This window comes from Anolis sagrei, chromosome 9, assembly GCF_037176765.1.
Source record: "Anolis sagrei isolate rAnoSag1 chromosome 9, rAnoSag1.mat, whole genome shotgun sequence".
NCBI lineage: Eukaryota > Metazoa > Chordata > Lepidosauria > Squamata > Dactyloidae > Anolis > Anolis sagrei.
Window position 1 is genome coordinate 18,844,552 of NC_090029.1, and position 26,168 is coordinate 18,870,719.

Below are 26,168 nucleotides of genomic sequence, written 5' to 3' on the forward strand. Positions count from 1 at the left end.
GGTGAAAATGTGTACGGGCCGACTATTCAGCCTGACATTATTTGAACCATAAACATTAAGTGCAAATGAGAGATTTTATGAAATTTTGCAAATTTTCATTTCACAAGTTTTTACAAAAATCTGCCTTTCATGTTTGAAGAATGTATAAAACGAAGAAAGGGTCTATCTTTAAGATTAGACATATCTAGGTATGTTTGAAACATTACAGAATGGGGGACACCTGGCTCAAGAGCAATACGTGTGAAAAGGATCTTGGGGTCCGCATGGACAACAAGTTAAACATGAGCCAACAATGTGATGCGGCGGGGAAAAAAGCCAATGCGATTTTGGCCTGCATCAATAGGAGTCTAGTGTCTAGATCCAGGGAAGTCATGCACTGCACACTCACAGGACTCTCATAACCAACAGAAAATACTGTGGTTGCTGTAGGTTTTTCCGGGCTATATGGCCATGTTCTGGAGGCAATTTTTCTCCTGACGTTTCGCCTGCATCTAAGGCAAGCATCCTCAGAGGTAGTGAGGTCTGTTGGAAGTAGGAAAAATGGGTTTATATATCTGTGGAATGACCAGGGTGAGACAAAGGACTTTTGTCTGCTGGGGCTAGATGTGAATGTTTCAGCTGATCACCTTGATTAGCATTCAATGGCTTGGAAGTGCCCGGGGGGAATCTTTTGTTGAGAGTGATTTTATGTGCCTGTTTGTCCTCTCTGAGGATTTTCTAGGACTGTTTCCAATCCTGTGATATGCAAACACAAGATGTTACTATAGAGCAGTGGTTCTCAACCTGTGGGTCCCCAGGTGTTTTGGCCAGTTTACCAGCTGTTGCCCGGGCACTTCCAAGCCATTGAATGCTAATCAAGGTGATCAGCTGAAACATTCACACCTAGCCCCAGCAGACAAAAGTCCTTTGTCTCAGCCTGGTCATTCCACAGATATATAAACCCATTTTTCCTACTTCCAACAGGCCTCACTACCTCTGAGGATGCTTGCCATAGATGCAGGTGAAACGTCAGGAGAAAAATTGCCTCCAGAACATGGCCATATAGCCCGGAAAAACCTACAACAACCCAGTGATTCCGGCCATGAAAGCCTTCGCCATACAGAAAATACTGTGTTTTCTGATGGACTTTGCCATCCCCTCTGACACCCCCCCCCCCCCCTTGCAACCTCTCCAGCGGTCCTGACCCCAGGTTGAGAAATGCTGCTATAGTTGACAAGCTGGAATGTGTCCAGAGGAGTGTGACTAAAATGATCAAGGTTCTGGAGAACAAGCCCTATGAGGAGCAGTTTAAAGAGCTGGGCATGTTTAGCCTGAAGAAGAGAAGGCTGAAGGGAGACACGATAGCCATGTATAAATATGTGAGAGGAAGTCATGGAGAGGAGGGAGCAAGCTTGTTTTCTGCTGCCCTGGAGACTAGGACAATGGCTTCAAACTACAAGAAAGGCAAATCCATCTGAACATTAGGAAGAACTTCCTTACTGTGAGAGCCGTTCAGCAGTGGAACTCTCTGCCCCAGAGTGTGGTGGAGGCTCCTTCTTTGGAAGCTTTTAAACAGAGGCTGGATGGCCATCTGTCAAGGGTACTTTGAATGCAATTTTCCTGCTTCTTGGTAGAATGGAGTTGGACTGGATGGCCCATGAGGTCTCTTCCAACTCTATGATTCTATATGTGGGCTGCATATTGTTGATTTTTTGAGAGAGGCTGCAGGCCGGTGGAGATTTGAACATGGGCCACAATTGGCCCCTGGGCCAAACTTTGGACATTCCTGGTGTTGATGCTCCCAGGAAACAAAAGACGATGGGAAGTGAGTAGCAGGGGACTTCCTGAGATCTAGAAAGGGAACTCAAGTGACCAGCTCCAGTCCCTTCCCTCTCCAACCCCTTTCTTCCCACCCTTTCCCTCCCCACCAAGACATTTCCTCCGCATGACAACAACGTCTCCATTTCAGGGCTGTGAAAAAGATCTGCTTGTGCAGCCAAGCCCCCATTCCCTCCTCCTCGATCCTTGGCATGCAGCTCCCTACGGAGTGTCTGGAAATTTACACCATGAAGTCTGCTGGGCCGAAACATCTGCCACTCATTCTCCCCATCCGTTGCCCATGGCCACAGTTGCTGCCCGGACCCCAACCCGGCTACTGACACGGAAGCCGACAACACTCGGTGACCTTCCAAGGAGACTCAGACCCCAATGCAATGCTGTGGAGCATGAACCTCCAATGCATTTATGCTGGGTCAAGTGGAAGATTGTTGCTTCCTTTTTCCAAGGTCAAGGATCGGAGTTGCCTTGGGGGATTTCCTATGCAGATCCAGGCGTCAAAGCGATGTCAAACTGCATGCATTCCACACTCTAGATCAGGGGTCCTCAAACTACGGCCCGGGGGCCGAATACAGCCCTCAAAGGTCATTTACCCGGCCCTCACTCAGGGTCAACCTAAGTCTGAAATGACTTCAAAGCACACAACAACAACAATCCTTTCTCATCAGCCAAAAGCAGGCCCACACTTCCCAATGAAATATTAATAAGTTTATATTTGCTAAAACTGTTCTTCATTTTAATTATTGTATTGTTCTAAAGTATTTTTTGCACCACAAATAAGATACGTGCACTGTGCATAGAGATTCATTCATATTTTTTTTCAAATTATAATCCGGCCCTCCAACAGTTTGAGGGACTATGACCTGGCCCTCTGTTTAAAAAGTTTGTGGACCCCTGCTCTAGATGCCCTCTACAACCCTCCTTCTTCAACGTCTATAGAAATTCAGCCCTGGACTGCAACTCCCTCCTTCCTTCCTTCCTTCCTTCCTTCCTTCCTTCCTTCCTTCCTTCCTTCCTTCCTTCACTGTTGAACTTTGTCAAGTTCAACAGTGACAAATGCAAGATACTCCACTTTGGCAGGAAAAACGAAATGCAAACATACAGAATGGGGGACAATGCCTGGCTCGAGAGCAGTACGTGTGAAAAAGATCTTGGAGTCCTCGTGGACAACAAGTTAAACATGAGCCAACAATGTGATGTGGCGGCAAAAAAAGGCAATGGGATTTTGGCCTGCATCAATAGGAGCATAGTGTCTAGATCTAGGGAAGTCATGCTACCCCTCTATTCTGCTTTGGTTAGACCACATCTGGAATATTGTGTCCAATTCTGGGCACCACAATTCAAGAGAGATATTGACAAGCTGAAATGTGTCCAGAGGAGGGCGACTAAAATGATTAAGGGTCTGGAGAACAAGCCCTATGAGGAGCGGCTAAAGGAGCTGGGCATGTTTAGCCTGAAGAAGAGAAGGCTGAGAGGGGATATGATGGCCATGTATAAATATGTGGGAGGAAGCCACAGGGAGGAGGGAGCGAGCTTGTTTTCTGCTTCCCTGGAGACTAGAACGCGGAACAATGGCTTCAAACTACAAGAAAGGAGATTCCATCTGAACATGAGGAAGAACTTCCTGACTGTGAGAGCTGTTCAGCAGTGGAACTCTCTGCCCCGGAGTGTGGTGGAGGCTCCTTCTTTGGAAGCTTTTAAACAGAGGTTGGATGGCCATCTGTCAGGGGTGATTTGAATGCAATATTCCTGCTTCCTGGCAGGGGGTTGGACTGGATGGCCCATGAGGTCTCTTCCAACTCTTTGATTCTATGATTCTATGATTCCTTCCTAGCCAGCTTTAAATTTATCCCACTAAATTAAGATTCAGCATCATATATTAAAAGTTCAGGTGGCAACTCAGGCTCCATCTACACTGCCACATAAAACTCACATTATCTGCTTTGCACTGTGTTATATGGCAGTGTAGATCCCGTCTCAGAGTGCACATACACTGTAAAATGATTGAAGCTTGTTACCACTTGAATCGCAATGGCTCAAGGCTAAGGGATTCTGGGAGTTGTAGTTTGGTATGGCCCCAGCCCTCTTTGGCCAAGGAGGTCAAAGACCTTTTAGAACTACAACTGCCATGATTGCATAGTATTGGGCCATGGCCATGAAAGTGATGCCAAACTGCATCCATTCTACAATGCAGATTATTATTTTATTATTATTAAATTTTATTTGTACCCCGCTAGCATCTCCCAAAGGACTCGATGCGGCTTACACAGGCCGAGGCCTCAACACACAACATAACAATACATAACAATACAATACAAAACCCAAGGCAAATTAAAAACAATTAAAGCAATATAACAACAAGCAATAAACAATACACTAGGCCACAATGAAACTGGGCTTGGCCAGAGTAATGGGTACAGGATTAAAAGTGCTGATGTGACAGGTGGTATATAAGGCTTATAGGGCTATTGCAGTGTGCAGCATGCGGCAATCTTAGTTTTAATAAAGTGCTTATGGGACTTGGTATTGGAGATTTCCTATTCTGGGAAGGCACATCAGAACAGCCAGGTCTTCAAGTTTTTTCTAAAGACTGCCAATGTAGGGGCCTGTCTAAGATCTTTGGGGAGGGTGTTCCAGAGTCAGGGGACCACCACAGAAAAGGCCCCGTCTCAGGTCCCCACCAAATGCGCCTGCAACGCAGGCGGGATCACGAGCAGGGCCTCTCCAGATGACCGAAGTGAATGCGTGAGTTCATAGTCGGAGATGCGGTCACGCAGGTAGGATGGTCCCAAACCGTTCAGGGCTTTGTAGGTAAGCACCTGCACCTTAAATTGGGCTCGGAAAATAAACGGCAGCCAGTGGAGCTCCTTGAACAGGAGGGTTGACCTCTCTCTGTAAGGGCCCCCAGTTAACATCCTGGCCGCTGCTCGTTGGACCAGTTGGAACTTCCGAGCCGTTTTCAAGGGCAGCCCCACGTAGAGCGCATTGAGGTAGTCCAATCTGGAGGTGACCAAGGCATGGACCACCCCGGCCGGATCAGTCTTCGCGAGGTACGGTCACAGTTGGCGCACAAGTCTCAATTGTGTGAAAGCCCTCCCAGACACCGCCGACGCCTGAGCCTCAAGCGTAAGCGATGAGTCCAAGAGGACTCCCAAACTGCGGACCTGTGGCTTCAGGGGGAGTGTAACCCCGTCCAGCACAGGTTGCCACCCTATACCCCGGTCAGGTTTACGATGCACCTTCAGAGGGGACCGTTACAAAAGTCGCCAGCCACTACTGGCTGCAGTCACACAACCATACATTTCAGACAAACCCCCTTTATATAATATCATCCAGATATTTTCATGTCACATGCCAATATGCAAAAGCATTGAATGGAAACATTTACCTTCTAAAAGGTTGAGGACTGCGTCAGAGCTGTAGCGTTTTCCTGCCCTGTTTGTGGCCACACAGCGGTAGACCCCTGCATCACTCTCTTGCACATCGATGATCTGGAGGACACCATTTGGGAGCATGATAAACCTGCAGAAAATGAAACACGTCAAGAGACCACTTCTTCACCAAGCTGAATGGAACCAAAATGTCAATTCCTACCATGTGCATTTCTATCACACCCTTGAAGGCTATGCCTGTATTCCTCGGACATCTCACCTGTCTCCTGAAGAAACTTCTACTCTGTCCTTCTCCCAAGAGATCGCTGGTGGAGGCAGCCCTTCTATCCGACACTCAAAGCGAGCCATGCCATTCTCTTCCACTGTTTGGGACTCTGGATGGTGAAAGAATGGAGGCAAACCTGGAGAAAAAATAATGGCAGAGAGTGGAGAAGTTGAGGAACAAGGGAAAGTTGAAAGAAGACTCATTGCACTGGTCTTTTTCAGGAAATCGGGCAAGTATTTCCCCACAAACAGAGAAAGAATGTTGTTGAAGGGATGCCAACAGGGACTGGCATTTACTTGAACAGTTACAAGTGAATTGGCTAAACTTACACACTAGTAACTGCTCAATACAGTGCAGCAACAACAACAACAAAACTACAGTTGTTATTATTATTACTATTATTACACTAGGTAAAGGTAAAGGTTTTCCCCTGACATGAAGTCCAGTCAGGTCCGACTCTGGGGTGTGGTGCTCATCTCCATGTCTAAGCCAAAGAGCCGGTGTTGTCCATAGATACCTCCAAGGTCATGTGGCCGGCATGACTGCATGGAGTGTCATTACCTTCCCGCTGGAGCGGTACCTATTGATCTACTCACATTTGCATGTTTTCAAACTGCTAGGTCGGCAGAAGCTGGGGCTGACAGCGGAAGCTCACGCCGCTCCCCGGATTCGAACCTGTGATCTTTCAGTCAACAAGCTCAGCAGCCCACTGCGCCATCGGGGGCTCCAATTATTACACTACAGTCACTATTATTCCTAGTTTTATGTTTCCATGATAAGTTACTCCAGTTACTGAGAGTTGAAGCCCAAAACATCTGGGGACCCACAGGTTAAGAACCACCTGCTAGAGTGACCCAGGAAGACACAAAAATGTTAAGAGGTATCATCTCTATAATTTGCTAGATCTTCCAAAGTGACTCTATAGCAGTGGTTGTCAACCTCTGGCTCCCCAGATGTTTTCAATTCCCAGAAATCCTAACAGCTGGTAAACTGGCTAGGATTTCTGGAAGTCGTAGGCCAAAACACCTGGGGACCCACAGGTTGACAACCACTGCTCTATAGTAACATCTAGTGTTTGCATATCACAGGATTGGCAACAGTCCTAGAAAATCCTCAGAGAGGACATGCTTTGTTGAATGCGGGGAGGTCTATTCCTGTTGATGATCATTATCACAATCATGAATGGGCACCTAAACTGGCCTTAGCAGCCAGTAGCTGCATCAGGCAATGGATATCGCTTCTGGGAATTAAGGGAATGCAAGACCGGCCTTAAATGTTGGGTTGGCAAAGTCAAACCCAACATTATCCAGCAGCAATTCTGGATAATAAGAGACGAAGGATATGTGCAAACTTAAGGTTAGCTGATAGATCAACAGTTGAGTTACAAGGCTGGACTTTTGCATACATCCCTCATCACTTGTATCCAAAACTGAGCCTACCCAAACCAGATAATGGTACTTTCAGCTACCCAGAAGGACTGGCCACCTTAGAGGTGATCCTCAAAGTCAAGTTGACACACCTTTGAAACAGTTGGTAAAATCTTGCCTTATTGCAATGGATGTGGGGAATACTCACTTGCAACACGAAGCACAACGGTCTGCCCTGCAACCGAACCAAAGGGGCCATGCGAGATGCAGGAGTAGTTGCCCTCCACAATGCTTTCTCTTAGAGACTTGTCATCCTCCAAAGCTGCATATGCAGATGAAACAAACAAAGAGCCGTTGGGGAGGACATGGAGGTTGTCTTCTTCTTCTGAAAGTGGAAGTCCATTCTTCCTCCAAGAAACGTTGAAGACTTGTTCGACGGGAGACAGGTTACAGCTCAACTCCAGCGTCTGGTTTGGCTCCAACATCACTTGGGTGGGGCCAAGGCCACAGCTCAGGTCCAAAGACGATATCCCTACAACAAAAGCATACAATTTTCTCATTGGGAGTCCATTTGTTAGATAGACAATGCATTGTTAGACAGGAATGCATTGACTGTAGCTCTCTTGTGCAAGCCTGATGTAAAAATACAGTTCTAACGGGCATGTGGTCACACACCTGCTGAAGGGTTAAATGGGTGGTGATGTGGCACTTAAGGGGCATGCTGAAGAAGCTGGGTCATGACGATGTGACAGTCATGATGAGGGTTGGATCATTCATTTTTTGTCCCTGTTTGACAACGAGCAAGTAATGGGTAAAAGAGAGGGCAGGAAGCATGTGTTCTTTCTCTTGCCATGATTATCTTGCTTCTTGCCTCACATCTGTTGGTGATATCTGTTATGTACATCATTAGTATATCTCTGTATATACCATTGACTGATAGATCAGGGGATTCTGATGTGAGTATATAGCTGTACATAAAGCAACATGTCAAGATTAAATGCCTCCACTATGAGTTTGGATGAAAACTGAGTGAAATAGTTTTCTTAAATAGTGATTGGCCCAAGGTCAAACCATGCAATAAAACTCTGCTGACAACTGATAAGGACTCTGCTATATATGGGTTATTGCCTCTGAGACAATCAGTCCAGTGCGCAGCATATTTAGGGAAGGTGTGATTGCAAGGAGAAAACTATAAATCACACATCTATCCTGCCTTTGACAGCATTTACATGGTAGTTTGACACTACTTGAGTTGCCACAACTTAGTTTGGTCCTGGAATCAGTCTATTTTAGCCTGTGAATTTTACTCTGAGTTTATCAGTGAATTTTAACTGTGTACATCTAGTATTTTAATAGTGTTTTATCTCTTTGTTTGAATGATGTTTTATTCCACCTTGAGCTGCAAGGAGATGCGGGTAATAAATGTATTATTATTATTATTATTATTATTATTATTATTATTACTATATTTGTAGTTTTGTGAGACATCAGCACACTTTGGAAAAACAAGGCAACACAACCCACTGCTTATTTTTATTTATGGATATTTCTTGTGTCAATTTAGTATGTTTTATTTTTAACTTTCATATTGATTTTGCTTTGTTATTATTTGTTTAATTTGATTTAATCATAAATTGATTATATGTTTATTATCGTCCACATTGTTTGCACTGTCATATTATTGTTAAGCCACTCCAAGTCCCCTCGGGGAGATGGGGTGGAATATAAATAAAGATGATTATTATTATTGTTATTATTGTTATTATTGTTATTGAGTTTGTCAAGCCACCATTCCCATGATTCCATGGCATTGTACCATGGCTGTTGCAGTAGTGTGCAATTCTAGTGTAGATCAGGCATGGGCAAACTTCGGCTCTCTGGCTGTTTTGGACTTCAGCACCCACAATTTCTAACAGCTGGTGGGAGTTGAAGTCCAAAACACCTGGGGTTGAAGTTTGCCCATGTCTGGTGTAGATGCACCCAGGGACATGGTGACATCTACAGTCAACTTTCAACACTTGCAAGAGTTGGACTTTAATTATTTATAGATTGGATGAAAATCTCCAGGTCCTCCAATATGGTCAAATTGAGACAGACATCACACTGAATTACCTAAAAATTACTAGAGGAAATATGTCGTTCCTTCTGCATCAACATCTGGCACAACTGGACTACAAGGCTACAGAATCCTAGAAAAATGTAGTTTGGGGAGGCATCAACACTCTTTGGCCAAGAAGACTAAAGACGTTGTGAAGCTACAGCTCCCAGGACTTCATGGCCTAGACCCCTGGTTGTGAGAATGGCGCCAAACTGCATTCATCCTGCCGTGTAGATGCACTTCTGGGCTCAAGGGTCAATGGAGACGCCACCGAGACCCGCACGGCAGCTGCCACTGCCTTTGTGCATGACCCGCACACTCACAAACACACACTGGTTGGCTGCACTATTTGAAGACGGGGCCTCAAATGATTTTGTCATGGTGCCAACAGCAAATGTTTCCTGGCCCCACCATGAGTTTATCGTCCGGGCTATGAATCCAATGGCTGCATGCCCAGAGCCGATCATAGATTGATTTTATAGCAATTCCAAGCACCCTATTAAACTTCCCAATTGCTCCTGTGGATAAAAAAAGGCCACTTCTGTGGAGGTGGGAAAGTGAAAGGAAGGGGCAGCAGTTGGGGAACGTCACAACGAATAGCAACCATATCCAACACAGAGAAACTGCTCTCTGTAAGGAGTGCAACTTTGAATATGTTTTTGATGGATTTTAACTGTGATTTTTTTTTTAGCGTGCTTTGTGTTTAGTTCTGTTTTAACGTTTGTATATTTTAAACTGCATACTAATGCTTTCATGTCAAGCTGCTTTGAGTCTTCTTTGGGGAGATGAAGTGGGGAATAATAATAGTAATAAATTATTAATAAATAATTGCAAAGACTCTGGCACAAACCAATAAAGGTGGTCCTAGTGGTGATTGGCACACTGGGTGTAATGCCTAAAGACCTTGGCCTGCACTTAAACACAATTGGCGCTGACAAGATTACCATCTGCCAGCTGCAAAAGGCCACCTTACTGGGATCTACACGCATTATTCGCCGATACATCACACATCCTAGACACTTGGGAAGTGTCCGACGTGTGATCCAATACAACAGCCAGCAGAGTGTCTGCTGTGGACTCATCTTGTGGCGGTTCAAATGATGATGATGAAGAAGAAGAAGAAAGTAGGTCAAAAATGCCTTTTGGGTGAGTAAAGCAAGAAACTGCAGGGTTAAAGCGTCCTTCTTCAATCATAAAGTACATCTCTACACTATAGCATTGATGGAGTTTGACACTAGTTTAACTGCCATGGACGTTGCAGTTTTGCACGGTCTGTAGACTTCTTGGCCCAAGTACAACACACATTATTTCATACTATTGAGGCATGGCAGTGAAAGTGATATCAAGCTGTGTTAATTCTACAGTGTAGAACACATGCCTCCGTACCCTCCTATTCAACCTCTGCCATCCCATTTTCTCAGCTGCTTTGGAAACGTCCCGGTTTCTCCTTCTCCTTCCCATTTTCCCATTTGTCCTCAGCTTATTTCAACTGCTGCAAATATAGTTCGAAGTAGAGTTTGCACACATTGGGTCTTTTTAGAGTCATCATAAGTCAGAAATGACTTGAGGGTCCACACAGCCAGCTATGTACATAATCATGGGCACCACACTCTTTGGCAGAGAAGGTGACGGCCCTTGAAAACCTACAACTCCAACAATCCCAAAGTCTGACTGGCTGTTTCATAGCACATCTCAGCTTAGCTGGCTCTTTGCTCCTAGTTGGAGAGATCAGAAAATTCAAAAACTTGATAAATCATTTTCTATTTCAGGATCTCAACTACATCAAAACAAATCAAGGATCTTGCCCAATAATGGCAACTAAAGTCTAGTTGAGGTTTAGCTTCAGGCTTCTAATTTATTTGTAAATGAGGGGAGCCATCAGAAAGAGCCACAAGGAGAGGTGGATAATACATTCATTATTATTATTATTATTATTATTATTATTATTATTAACGACAACAATAACATTTAAGGTAGACTCATAGGAGCACAGTACAGGTTAAGCGTTCCTTATTCAGAATACCAGAATCTGAAATACTCTAAAATCATCCATACAAATGGCTGAGACAGTGACCCCTTTGCTTTCTGGTGCTTCAATGCAAACCAATCTACAAATATTTGTAAATGTCCCAGTTTCTCTCTCCTCGCCTTCTCCCATCATCCTCAGCTTATTCCAGCTCCTGCAAATAAGGTTCAAAGTGTTACCTTTAGATGTATATGAAGCATAAATAGCTGGCTGCTGATCCAATTCCGAGCACAATTCAAAGTGCTGGTTTTGACCTACAAAACCCTATACGGTTCCGGCCCAGTGTATCTGTCTGAACGGATCTCCCTCTACGTCCCATCTCGGAGTTTACGATCCTCTGGGGAGGCCCTGCTCTCGACCCCGCCTCTATCGCAAGTGAGGCTGGCGGGGACGAGGAGCAGGGCCTTCTCAGTGGTGGCCCCTCACCTGTGGAACTCACTCCCCGGGGAGATTAGATCAGCGTCCTCCCTTTTGACATTCAGAAAAAAACTGAAGACCTCGATATGGGACCAAGCTTTTGGACATTCTGGCAGCTAAAGGAAAAACCCGATGATGAGCAGGAACTGATGGAACGGAATGGACATTCGGAACTCTGAACACTGAGCATGAGATTGTTTATGTATAGATGTTTTTAATCTGTTAATTTGTTTAAACTGTTTTTGTATGTTTGTATAATTTTGATATAGGCATCGAATTGTGCCTTCGTTTGTAAGCCGCCCTGAGTCCCCCCTCAGGGGTGAGAAGGGTGGGGTAGAAGTAATTGAAATAAATAAATAAATAAATTTCCGTCTCATTTCCAAGATATGTGCAAACATGGGAAATCCAAAAAGAACCCTTCTGATGCCAAGGCTTCCAGGTAAGGGATGCTCAATGAAAAGGCAAAGCCAACCGAGGGAGGCCAAGGTCTTTGATGATACCATGACAGAGTGGTCAGTCGCTGGCACATTAATGGAGCTGGATGGCTACCATCCATAATCAGAACTACTGAGCCTCTAATGCTCGCAAATTACGTGAATGACTTGATAGACAAAATCCATCAAGTTAATGAGTCAGCGCATGATGGCATGGGTTCATTTCTAGAAGTATCATTTGCCAGGGCATTTTATGGCTTTAACGATGAACGGATGGATGGCTTTCTCCTGTAATTGCATGATTGTGAAGTATCTCAGAAAGCCATCCGGCCTGCTTCCGCCTGAGGAGCAATGACGCATGCACAACCACACTAGAGAGTCACTGGTGTTCTCGCCTTGACCACAGAATGCCCAAAGAGTCCAACTTTATCACCAGCCAATTGTTTGGCAATACACCCACTGCTTGGAAAGATGAAAAACAGCAGCTTCAAAGTTCAGACTAAAACCTGGAGTTGATATACTTTTGTTGGGGCTCAACAAGCAGCTGGTGATTTTTCTGATGTTTCGGAGGATGAGAGAATTGATGGGTTTTAAAGTGAAGCATCTGCTAGTGATCAGGGAGAATTGCAGGCCAAGGAGACCCCTGTTTGGGATTCCTGTGTTTGTTCCCAAGCAACAGAAAGTGAAGAGTTCAGTTCTGTTGGTCTTCAGTCGATGGGAAGTTTTCCCGTGAAGCCAGATTAGGTCTCCAGGTGGATGATACATTAATTAGGTATTCCGAGAGACTCTGTGAGAAGGTCTTGATGCCCAGGTGCATTCGGCATGATCTCATGGCTTCTTGGTCGGGCTTGGGCTTAAATTAAGTGATGCCTCTTAGAGGAGACATGGTTGCCATAAGGATGATGTTTCTGTCTCAGCTCTCACGTTCATAATCCAAGTTTCTTGTGTTCGCCTATGTTCCTGGAAACGTCTGCCTTGGAAAAAGTTCCTATTTTCATGCCTATGGATTTATGCCTGAGTTTTTGCCTCTCTTGACATCATGTGCTTTGCCATTTTGAATAGCTACTACTTTACTTATCTTTTGGGAAATTGCTCTTTTTCCTTTTGTATACACTTGTCTTAATAAGCCTCTGTACTAAGTAGTACTGGACTCTGGTGTGGTGCTGGGTGAAAAGGTGTCTCAAGGCTAGAGTGCACAAACTTTGCACACCAATGAGGAAGCCACCAACCTCAAGTCATGATGAGTTCCCATAGCGTCACATATACAATTCCAGGCTGCATCTACAATGTAGAATTAATGCAGTTTTGATACCACTTTCACAGAATGGCTCAGTGCTCTCCCTCCCAACCTATTCAACACCGACTTTCCAGTTCAGACTAAAATCTAGCACAGATACACTTTCCATATTAATGTGGAAGTGACAGCCGCAAGTCATGTTGAGTCTCCATAATATCATATGTATCAATTCTAAGGTGCATCTACACTGTAGAGTTAATGCATTTTGATACTACTTCAACTCCCATGGCTCCATGCTCTTCCTCCCAAGCCATTTGCCACTGACTTTGAAGTTCAGACCAAAACTTGGTTTAAATACACTTTCTACACTAACATGGGAGATATCTTGAACGCCTTTAACATCACATATCAATTCTAGGGTGTGTCTACACTGGAAAGATAATGTAGTTTGATGCTACGTTAGCTCCCATAGCTCCATGCTTTTGCTTCCAACCCATTCACTGCATCAACTGAGTTTTGAATCCGAATTGACAGATGGCCCCACACAGCGCCATGTGGCTCACATCATTGACCCAAACCATTTACATTTTGATGGGTTTTTCCATCAAGAATTTATGAAAGGGAATATGGTTGCCAGGAGGCTCTCATCCCCTTTCCGCCCATTACGGCTGTTATAAAAATAAAACAAATTAGCTGTAATTTTTTCCCGATGCTCAACATGAAAGCTCAGGCTTTCTGAAAGAAATGAAAATTGATTTGGATTAGTAGTCGGCATTGAGAGCAATTTCTGAAAAATTAAACAGGGTTCTTGCCATGTCAAACCAGGGATGGATTAGCTGGGACTTTTCACTGGGTGAATGCATCTCATTTGCTCAGTTTCTCGATTCTTTGGAAGCTACGATCTCAGTTTGAAGCGCAGCCACAGATGTAAAACTTTAGCATTCTATAGTGTGGAGGCATGGGAGGTAAAGTAGTGGCAAACTGCCCTAATTCTACAGTGAAGATGCATCCCTGGAGTTGTAAGTGGCCTCATGGGCTATTGAGTCCAACCTTCTTCTCAATGCAAGATCTACATCTAAATTATCCTCAGCTGTGAGTTGTGTAACCTCTTTGTCAAAATATTCAGAGAATGAGGACTTAGTGCTTCTTTAAGCAAGTGATTACATCCCCAAACTGCTCTTAAGGTCAAGAAATCCCCACTAATGTTCACTTGAAATGTACTTTCTCACAGCTTAAAACCATTAGACCTGGTCCTATCTTCTGAAGCAGCAGGGAACACGTCTTAAAGCATTTAAAGAGTGCCCTTCTCTTCATTAAGCTAAACATGCCCAGCTCCTTCAGTCTTTCCTTCAATGTTTTGCTCTCCAATAAGTCTTAACCATCTTGTTGGCCTTCTCTGAACTCACCCCAACTTATTTATATCTTTCTTAAAACGAGGTGCCCAAAGCTGAATAAAAGACTTTCAAATAAGACTTTCTTCATGTAAGATCGTGGCCATATCTACATGATTACTTGGGGTCTCCTTCATGTAAGATCATGGCCATATATCCATAACTTCCTGAGGTCTCTTTCATGCAAGATCTTGGCTATATATCCATGACTTCCTGTGGTCTCTTTCATGCAAGATCTTGGCCATATATCCATGGCTTCCTGAGGTCTCCTTCGTGTAAGATATTGGCCACATACACAACTTCCTGATGTCTCTTTCATGCAAGATCTTGGCTATATATCCATTACTTCCTGGTGTCTCTTTCATGAAAGATCATGGCCAAATATCCATGACTTCCCGAGGTTTCTTTCATGTAAGATGTTGGCCATATATACACAACTTCCCGAGATCTCTTTCATGCAAGGTCTTGGCTATATATACACAACTTCCTGAAGTCTCTTTCATGCAAGATCTTGGCCATATATCCATGACTTCCTGAGGTCTCTTTCATGTAATATGTTGGTCATATCTCCATAACTTCTTGCGGTCTCTTTCATGTAAGATCTTGGCTATATATCGATGAGTTCCTGTGGTCTCTTTCATGTAAGATATTGGCTATATATCCATGAGTTCCTGAGGTCTCTATCATGTAAGATGTTGGTCATATCTCCATAACATCCTGCGGTCTTTTTCATGTAAGGTCTTGGCTATATATCCATGAGTTCCTGAGGTCTCTATCATGTAAGATCTTCGCCAAATATCCATGACTTCCTGAGGTCTCTTTCATGTAAGATGTTGGTCATATCTCCATAACTTCCTGAGGTCTCTTTCATGTAAGACCTTGGCTATATATCCATGAGTTCCTCAGGTCTCTATCATGTAAGATCTTGGCCATATATCCATGACTTCCTGAGACCTCCTTCATGTAACATCATGGCCATATCTCCATAACTTCCTGAGGTTTCTTTCATGTAAGATCTTGGCCATATTTCCATGACTTCCTGAGGTCTCCTTCATGTAAGATCTTGGGTCATATATCCATGACTTCCTGAGGTCTCCTTCATGCAATCCTGGACCATAACACACACTAACTACCAAATGAAATTGTAACTGGGGGACATGGTATAACTGATGCCAGATAATAGCAATGCCTGCCCACTTAACCATCCCCCCCTTCTCTTCAGGTGGAGGTCATGACCTGCAACCTAATCTTTCCCTTGTTGGCAGAGAGAGCGAAGAAGGCAACCTTCTCTATATCCATCAATGGCCCACATCAATGACCCACATCTTATTGCTCCCAAAAGAAAGGTAAACAACTCGACTGTGTAGTTTTGGCATCCCTACTCAGTTCCACCATGTTCTGGGCTCACAACACAAGGTCATGCATTCAGAGACTCATTCATTGGGATTGGTTAGAACTGGTACAGCTGGTGTAACATGAAAAACGTTCCCCCATTGTGTAGCCTGACCTAAGAAAGCAACACCTGCATTTCCTTCCCAAAGACACACCGAGCGCAAATTCTTCCGAGTCCAGAGGGAAATATAGAAATGAAAACAAACAATCCACTCAGCCAGCTAATGGCCTGCTTGGTCACACCAATTAAGTTAATTATTTATTGACTGCCTATTTAAAGATCAGCTCAAAGATCGAGAGTCCGCAGGGGAGGAGGAAAACGTGATCCGGCTTTATGCCGACCTTGCAGGTGCCCTGAACGAAAAGACGGGCCCAGGAAAAGAGGTCCAGATTTGGCCAGAAAAGTCCCCATTTTCTCAGCCTCTTTGAAAAAGTCTCAGGCTGGATCTACACTGCACTATATCCTAGGATCTGATTCCAGATTATCTGTGTTGAACTGGATTATATGACTCTACACTTTCAAATAATCTGGGGAAGCTACAGGCAAAGACATGGCATTTATATCCTGGTTGAAGGTTCCTAGAAGCTGAAAGCTATGCTGCTTTAGGTCCCAACACTTCTTGATACAACAGAGCCATTTCTTCCGCCTACAAAAGAGGGAGCCAAATGTGGTCCCATTCCAGAACCCCCAAAATAGTCTCTTCTGTTTACCCCGACAGACAAAATTAACTTGCTACCCAAACAATACTCTCATTAAGCGATTTCGCTTCCCACCCACCGACTCGACTGCAATGCAAATACACAGCCGTGGAAAACATTGGGATCCGGGCCAACACTAAATTACACTGCAATTAAATACTCAAGTCTTCATTTAATTATATAAACTAGTTCATCGCGGCGGCAAGCAGCGGAAAAGCAGATCTGGTGCAGAATAGGGCTGCCGTTCCTATGCCAGAAGAAAACCAGGGCTTACTTCCAAGCTTCAACCCAAGATACCCACAACTGGATACAGTTCTCCGACGTTGGAAGCATGGCCTTTGGACTTGTTGTTGTTGTTGTTGTTCATTCGTTCAGTCGTCTCCGACTCTTCGTGACCTCATGGACCAGCCTACGCCAGAGCTCCCTGTCGGCCGTTACCACCCCCAGCTCCCTCAAGGTCAGTCCAGTCACTTCAAGGATGCCATCCATCCATCTTGCCCTTGGTCAGCCCCTCTTCCTTTTACCTTCCACTTTCCCCAGCATAATTGTCTTCTCTAGGCTTTCCTGTCTCCTCATGATGTGGCCAAAGTACTTCAACTTTGTCTCTAGTATCTTTCCCTCCAGTGAGCAGTTGGGCTTTATTTCCTGGAGGATGGACTGGTTGGATCTTCTCGCAGTCCAAGGCACTCTCAGCACTTTCCTCCAACACCACAGCTCAAAAGCATCGATCTTCCTTCGCTCAGCCTTCCCTAAGGTCCAGCTCTCACATCCGTAGGTTACTACGGGGAATACCATGGCTTTGACTAGGCGGATCTTTGTTGCCAGTCTGATGTCTCTACTCTTCACTATTTTGACTACAACTCCCAAATTCCAGCATTTAGTTTCCCACAGAGATTCTGAGAATCTGTATGTCCTGCAGGTGCAATTCTGGTGGAAGTTGGTCAAAGAGTTGTACTGGAAGAGCCACTATATAATTTCTTTATTGGAGGTTCTCCACTTTCACAGAGGTCCTATTCCTTTAGCCGAGGCATGGGCAAACTATGGCCCTCCAGGTGTTTTGGACTTCAACTCCCACAATTCCTAACAGCCAGTAGGCTGTTAGGAATTGTGGGACTTGAAGTCCAAAACACCTGGAGGGCCGGAGTTTGCCCATGCCTGGGCTAGCCCCAATGAATGATGAAAGGCTGTAAATATTGTAAATCTAAATATTGTAAATCTAGTTTACAATCTTTAAACTGATGCAATGTTTTGGTGTTGAAAGAAAATGTCATTTAGAGCTGTGTTCTGACCCTTTCCAAAAATATACTCTCCCAAGGTTGACTTGGGCTGCATCTACACTGTCAACTGTACGACACCACATTAACTCCCATGACTCAATGCTAGGGGGCCCTGGGAGATATCATTTGGTGCGGCACAGAGAAGGCGGAAGACTCTGGATGAGGTTGGATCTACACTGCCCTATGTCCCAGGATCTGATCCCAGATTATCTACTGGATCATATGCATCTACAGCGCCATATAATCCAATTCAAAGCAGATAATCTGGATTTTATATGGCAGTGTAAGTGGGGCCTGTGGTTGGATCTACACTGCCATATACTCCAGTTTCTGAATCCAGATTTTGAACTGGATTATATGGCAGTGTAGATCCAACCACAGGCCCCACTTACACTGCTATATAAAATCCAGGTTTCTGAATCCAGATTATCTGCTTTGAACTGGATTATATGAGTCTCCACTGCCATATAATCCAGTTCCTGAATCCGGACTATTTCCTTTGAACTGGATTACATGGCAGTGTAGATCCAACCACAAGCCCCACTTACATTGCTATATAGACTCCAGATTTCTGAATCCAGATTATCTGCTTTGAACTGGATTACATGAGTCACCATTGCCATATAATCCAGTTTCTAAATATGGATTATTTGCTTTGAACTGGATTATATGGCAGTGTAGATCCAGCCGCAATCCCCACTTACACTGCTATATAAAACCCAGATTTCTGAATCCAAATGATCTGCTTATATGAGTCTCCATTGCCATTTAATCCAGTTTCTGAATCTGGATTATTTGCTTTGAGCTGGATTATATGGCAGTGCAGATCCAACCACAGGCCCCACTTACACTGCTATATAAAATCCAGATTTCTGAATCCAGATTATTTGCTTTGAACTGGATTATATGGCAGTGTAGATCCAGCCACAGGCCCCACTTGCTATATAAAATCCAGATTTCTGAATCCAGATTATTTGCTTTGAACTGGATTATATGGCAGTGTAGATCCAGCCACAGGCCCCATTTACACTGCCATATAAAATCCAGATTTCTGAATCCAGATTATCTGCTTTGAACTGGATTATAAAATCCAGATTTCTGAATCCAGATTATCTGCTTTGAACTGGATTATATGGCAGTGTAGATCCAGCCACAGGCCCCATTTACACTGCCATATAAAATCCAGATTTCTGAATCCAGATTATCTGCTTTGAACTGGATTACATGAGTCACCATTGCCATGTAATCCAGTTTCTAAATACAGATTATTTGCTTTGAACTGAATTATGTCACAGTGTAGATCCAACCACAGGCCCCACTTAACACTGCTATATAAAATCCAGATTTCTGAATCCGGATTATTTACTTTCAACTGGATTATATGGCAATGGAGACTCTTATAATCCAGTCCAAAGCAGATCATCTGGATTACACTCAGGTGTAGTTGGGATCTGAGTGATCTATTGAAAAAGAAGAACGGATCCGTGAAAGTGCAGATAATAGCAGGCCCCCACTTCTCAAGGGAAAGGCAACAGGTCCATTCAAATTCAGTGGGGAATAAGGGAGAGAAAGAGAGAAAATGAGTGGGAGAAAGGAGGAGAATAAAGCCATGGCCAAAAAAAAAAAAAATAGCTTTAAAAGTCAAGGGAGAAAATCCACCAAAACGAAGAATGATTTAATCGGATCAGTGGGAATGATTTAATCGGATCAGTGAGCCGGAAAGGAGTGGAGCCCGTCCCCTTCGAGAGCCCCATTGCCACACAAGTGGTGCACACAGACACACACCCTTTTGGGAAAACCAAAGGCCTCTCGCTTGAAGTGTACCTAAGCATGCATGCATTTACGGACAAGGGCCCCGGCAGAGGAAATCCACAAAGGAAGAGCTTTGCTATCAACAGGGTCACCTGCAGAGAAAAGCAAAGCCTGCAGATGACGTTTGCAGCCAAGACACACCTGCAGTTCATAGAATCATAGAGCTGGAAGAGACCACATGAGCAATCCCAACCATAACATTATTTTTGTAATTTCACTACTGTTATGAATCGTAATGTAAATATCTGATATGCAGGATAGATTTTCATTCACTGGACCAAATTTGGCACAAATACCCGATACGCCCAAATTTGAATACTGGTGAGATTGGAGGAGATTGATGTTATCATTTGGAAGTTGTAGTTGCTGGGATTTATAGTTCGCCTACAATCAAAGAGCTTTCTGAACTCCACCAACGAGGGAATTGAATCAGACCTGGCCACACAGAAATCCCATGACCAACAGAAAATGCTAGAACGGCTTGGTGGGCATTGACCTTGAGTTTGGGAGTTGTAATTCACCTACATCCAGAGAGCACTGTGGACTCAAACAATGATCAATCTGGACCAAACTTGGCACGAACACTCAATATGTCTGAATGTGGGCTCTGGTGGAGTTTGGGGAAAATAGACCTTGACATTTGGGAGTTGTAGTTGCTGGGATTTATAGTTCACCTACAACCAAAGAGCATTCTGAACCCCACCAATGATAGTGTGCAGGTACAGCTGTACCAGGATCTCCAATTTTGTTTGCTTTGCATTGAATGTTTGTTGTAGTCCTAAGTTTCAGGGACTCTGCAGAGAGGTGGCTTCTTTTGGCTGAAATCATAGGGCAAGCCACCTGTCAATTATAGTTAGGTTCCCTGGTCCTGCCCCCTTTTTGGGTTTTGGAGGGAATGGGAGCCTTTTTGGGTTCAGTCCACACAGAGAAGCCTTTCATGCAGGACATAATACCAAGAGCTCCTGTAGAAAGCTTTGTCTTCTACAGCTTGGCCGGGGAGATATACAGCCCACAGCTTGGCCAGGATTAAAAAGCCCTACAGTTCCTTTGCTGAAGGACTTCAGTCAGCCATCATGGAAACCTGAATTCTTTTCCCCCTGGAAGTCTACAAAGCTCTGCTTGGTAAGGGTCACTTGCGGAAGCCAGAAGCAGTTTGTACCAGGTGCAGGGGCTCCACGCCAACAGAGGCAAAAATAGACTGCCCAGATTAGAAGTTTAGGATTTCCCCATTAGTTACAGTTATGAAGATAGTGCCTGTTCCCTGTGGACAAGCTTGAGAGAGAGCCAATAGACTGTTAAGAAAGCCTTAAAGTACCTGTTTGTTTTCATTAATAAAGAACTTTGTTGAACCTTTAAGAAATCTAAAGATTCTGTTTTAAGGAAATCCAAAAGGCCTTTAATATGAGGCAGCCCTGGCATCCCGTTGGGCACACAGAATTTATGTCCTGCCTACAGTCTTATGCACAGGCCCAGCGTGCGACAGCACAGATAGAATTAGGCCAAATTTCCCACACAGAACCCCGATGACCAACAGAAAATATTGTATATTCTGATGGTCTTCGGGGACCCCTCTGACACCCCCTTGCGACCCCCCCAGGGGTCCCGACCCCTAGGTTGAGAAACACTGGTCTAGGTCCAGGGAAGTCATGCTACCCATGCTCTATTCTGCCTTGTTCAGACCACATCTGGAATCACACTGAGCACCACAATTCTGGGCACCACAATTGAAGGGAGATATTGACAAGCTGGAATGTGTCCAGAGGAGGGTGGCTAAAATAATCAAGGGTCTGGAGAACAAGCCCTATGAGGAGCTTGTATAGAATTCTGTGAGTTGTAGCTGTACAAGGTCCTGAACCTCATTTGTCACCAAATTACACAGCACTCAAGGATTCCATAGCATTGAGTTAATGCCGTTAAAGGTATCCAAACTACATTAATGCTGGGTTGTTGCGGGTTTTCCAGGCTGTCTGGCCATGTTCCAGAAGCATTCTCTCCTGACATTTTGCCTGCATCTATGCCAGGCCTCCTCAGAGGTTGTGAATTCTGTTGGAAACTGGAAAACGGGGTTTATATATTTGTGGAATAATGTCCAGAGTGGGAGAAAGAACTCTGGTTTGTTTGAGGTAGGTTTGAATGTTTCAATTGGCCACCTTAATTAGCAGTTAATGGCCTGGCAGCTTCAAGGTCTGGCTTCTTACTGCCTGGGGGAATCCTTTGTTGGGAGGTGATTAGCTAATTAATGCTACAGTGTTCTTTCCTTTCATTGGCATTCTCAGGCTGGATCTACACTGCTATATAATCCAGATTATCTGCATTGAACTGGATTACACGAGTCTACACTGCCATATAATTCAGTGCACTTGATTCAGAAACTGGATGACATGGCAGTGTAGATCCAGCCTCAGAGATCTCATGTCTTGGAACACCATCAGAATCCACCTCCTTAGACAACAGCTAGATCTCCACTGTCCTATAACCCAGGATCCTATCCCAGATTATTTGGCAGTGTAGACTCATATAATCTAGTTTAAAGCAGATAATCTGGGATATAGGACAGTGTAGATCCAGCCTACGGGTGCATCAAAAACTCCCCAAAGTTGTTATTTTGCCCTTACCTACATCAGCTTCCATATACCTTACTGCCATCAACAGAAGTAGTAAAGTGTATGGAAATAAAGAAATGGATCCTAAAGGTGGAGAAAGAACTTCAGAGAAGAACAATCTTGGTGGTTTTGGAATCTAATCCAGATTTTTGCAGCTTCTTTCTCTCCAGAGAGAGGCTAAACTGGCTCCCATGTGATGAGAAAGATGGGAAGCAGATGATCCAATGAATTATGCAAAGCCCTGACCTTATGCACACCTTGGAAACGAGAAAGAGCAGGAGAGAAAAGGGAAAGAATAGAGGTTTGTTGTTTTTGTTTGGGCGGTTTTTTTGGCTCCGCTTGTAGTTCTCCTTTCTCCAAGCTCTCTCTTCTTTCCCCTTTCTCTCTCTTTCCCAAGGTGTACATAAGGTCAAGGCTTTGTACAAGTAAGTGGGGGAAGGGTCTCTTCTATTCCTTCCGAAATAGTCCAACTTTTGCTGACTGAAGCATCGACCGTGTTAACAATTTACAGGCCTGAGCTCAGCGAGGCTGCAGCAAATGTCTCCATTGCCTGAGTGTAAAATTACAATCCATCTCCGTGACTTCAGATCCCCAACCTAAGCTAGAATCAAGCTAGGCTCAAACTCAATTTACAATCAGCTCTCCATAAAAGTGAAAAAGTACAAACATAGGGGATTTTTCCACCGAATACAGTCCTGCACAACATGTGGCCCGGGGGCTGGATGCAGCCCTCACAAGGATTTGGTGCAGCCCTCAGAGGCTCTGAGGCCCCTTCTACACTGACATATACGATTGCAGCCCAGCTTACCTGTCCGAACATATCTTCTCCTATGAACCATCTAGGACAGTGGTTCTCAACCTGGGGGTCCCCAGATGTTTTTGGCCTTCAACTCCCATAAATCCTAACAGCTGGTAAACTGGCTGGGATTTTTGGGAGTTGTAGGTCAGAAACATCTGGGGACCCCAGCTTGAGAACCACTGATCTAGGAGCTTAAGATCGTCTGGGGAGACCCTGCTCGCGATCCCACCTGCCTCGCAAGTGTGATTGGCAGAGACGAAGGACAGGGCCTTCTCAGTGGTGGCCCCCCGGCTATGGAACTCCCTCCCCAGGGATATTAGATTGGCCCCTCCCTCCTGACTTTCTGAAAAAAAAGTAAAGACCTGACTCTTTGAACAAGCTTTTGAGAATGTAGCGGAATAGATAACACAGAAGTATGAATGATGAACATGGAATGGCCAGACGATGTTACTGGATAATGTTTTTAACAAGATGACACCAATGATTATATGCTTTAACGGTTTTTATTTATGTTTTATATTGTAATGTTGTAATGTTGGTTGTTTTTAATGGCACTTTTATGAATGCCTGACATCGAATTGTAGAAATCTGTAACCCGCCTTGAGTCACCTGATGGCTGAAAAGGTGGGCTATAAATATCGTAAATAAATAAATAAATAATCAACAATCCAGATTATCTGCTTTGATCTGGATTATATGGCAGTATAAGGTAAAGGTAAAGGTTTTCCCCTGACAATAAATCCAGTCATGTTCAACTCTAGAGGGTGGTGTTCATCTCCATTTCTAAGCTGAAGAGCCGGTGTTGTCCGTAGACACCTCCAAGGTCATGTGGCCGGCATGACTACATGGAGCGCCGTTACCTTCCCACCAATATGATCTACTCATATTGGCATGTTTTCAAATTGCTAGGTTGGCAGAAGCTGGGGATAACAGCAGGAGCTCACACCACTCCCCGGATTCGAACATGTGACCTTTCGGTTAGCAAGCTTAGCAGCTCAGCGGTTTAACCCACTGCACCACTGGGGGCTCTGGTGTAGACTCATATAATCCAGTTCAAAGCAGATAATATGGATAATCCGCTCTGATAATATGGATTATATGGCAGTGTAGAAGCTTGCATAGGTTGTTGGACTCAGGGTGGAGTAGACGGGAGCAGGGATTAAATGTTAAAGTGTATTGGACCATTTTTCAGGGAGGGTGGAATCCTGAGCTCTGGGTTGTGTTAAAATTTAATATTATATAGTCTGTTTTAGAGAGAGGTGGTAAAGAAGAAAGGTATCAGTTCTTATCTCAACCATTCTTTGCTTCTCGACCGTTCATTGCTTCTGGGTTGCCTCTGTCATGTCTTTCTCGTCTGGTAGCAAAAGACCCAATTCCACACCATTCATTCCCTTTGTTTATGATGAACAATCCTAGTTTCACCATGACATTGTTGCGGGGTCTTCATGGCAAAGCTAAGTTTCTTCCTTACAAGTGATGGAAATGAACAGTGCAGAGTTGGCAGTTTTCCCCTCCAGAGAAGGAGATGACAGAGGCAACTCAGAAATAGAGTGTTCTTTCTAGGTATCTCTAGGGTCTCAAGTCAAAATCCACCAGAATCATATGGAAAGGCTGAGAGATTCCTCTTTCTAAGTATCGGTAGGGCCTCCAGTCAACATCTACCAGAACCACATAGAAGAACCTGGAGATTCTTAAAGAAGTGTTCTTTCTAGGTATCTCCAAGGCTTCCAGTCAACTTCTACCAGAATCATATGGAATGACCTTGAGATACCTTGAGATGTGTTCTTTCTAGGTATCTCTAGGGCCTTCACTCAACCTTTACCAGAATCACATGGAAGAACCTGGAGATTCCTAGAGAAGTGTTCTTTCTAGGAATCTCTAAGTCCTCTAGTCAACATCTACCAGAATCACATGACAGGACCTACAGATTCCTTGAGAAGTGTTCTTTCTAGGAATCTCTAAGGCCTCCAGTCAACATCTACCAAAATTACATGGAAGGACCTAGAGGTTCTAGGTATCTCTGTTTCCAGTCAACATTTACCAGAATCACATGATAGGAGCTAGAGATTCCTATAGAAGCATTCTTTCTAGGTACCTCTAGGGCCTCCAGTCAACAACATATACCAGAATCACATGGAAGGACCTAGAGATTCCTTGAGACATGTTCTTTTGGTGTCTCTATGGCCTCCAGTCAACACCTACTGGAATTACATTGAAGGACCTAGAGATTCCTTGAGATGTGTTCTTTCTGTGTATCTCTATGGCCTCCAGTCAAGATCAACTAGACTCACATGGAAGGACCAAGAGATTCCTTGAGACATGTTCTTTTGGGGTATCTCTACAGCCTCTAGTCAAAACCTACTGGAATTACATTGAAGAACCTAGAAATTCCTTGAGAGGTGTTCTTTCAAGGTCTTTCTGGGGCCTCCAGTCAAGATCAACTAGAATCACATGGAAGGACTGAGAGATTCCTTGAGATATGTTCTTTCTAGGTATCTCTATGGCCTCCAGTCAACACCTACTGGAATTATATTGAAGGACCTAGAGATTCCTTGAGACGTGTTCTTTCTAGGTATCTCTACAGCTTCCAGGCAAGATCAACTGGAATCACATGGAAGGACGAAAGATTCCTTGAGACATGTTCTTTCTAGATATCTCTATGGCATCTAGTCAACACCTACTGGAATTACACTGAAGGACCTAGAGATTCCTTGAGACGTATTCTTTCTAGGTATCTGTACAGCCTCCAGTCAAAATCAACTAGAATCACATGGAAGGACAGAGAGATTCTTTGAGAAATGTTCTTTCTAGATATCTCTACGGCCTCTAGTCAACACCTACTGAAATTACATTGAACGAGCTAGAGATTCCTTGAGATGTGTTCTTTCTAGGTATCTCTACAGCCTCCAGTCAAAGCAAGCAAACAGTTTGTTATAGTTTAGGCGACATGTTTCAATTTGCTGTGCCATCTAAACAAAGCAGAAGCTTAATGACCTCAAAGGAATATCCCTGGATACTTAATAGGAAAAAGCTTCTCCCTTAACATACTTCAGCCAGCCTTTTCATGTTCACAGTTAAGCTTGTTACAGAGTAGAAAGAAGAAGGGAGTATTTCTTTTCAAAGAGGCCAAAACGGTCCAGCTCT

General features: G+C 44.1%; 1 protein-coding gene across 1 annotated transcript in view; it reads right to left on the reverse strand.

Moving 5' to 3' along the window:
* IGDCC4 (immunoglobulin superfamily DCC subclass member 4) overlaps window positions 1-26,168 on the reverse strand; it is a 77,222-nt gene that overhangs the window by 46,513 nt on the left and 4,541 nt on the right. The window contains exons 2-4 of the mRNA XM_060755610.2: window positions 7,048-7,371; window positions 5,467-5,608; window positions 5,204-5,337 (exon numbers count right to left, since the gene is read on the reverse strand). Coding sequence (XP_060611593.2) covers window positions 5,204-5,337; window positions 5,467-5,608; window positions 7,048-7,371 — 600 coding nt within the window. The remainder of the gene's footprint in view (window positions 1-5,203; window positions 5,338-5,466; window positions 5,609-7,047; window positions 7,372-26,168) is intronic.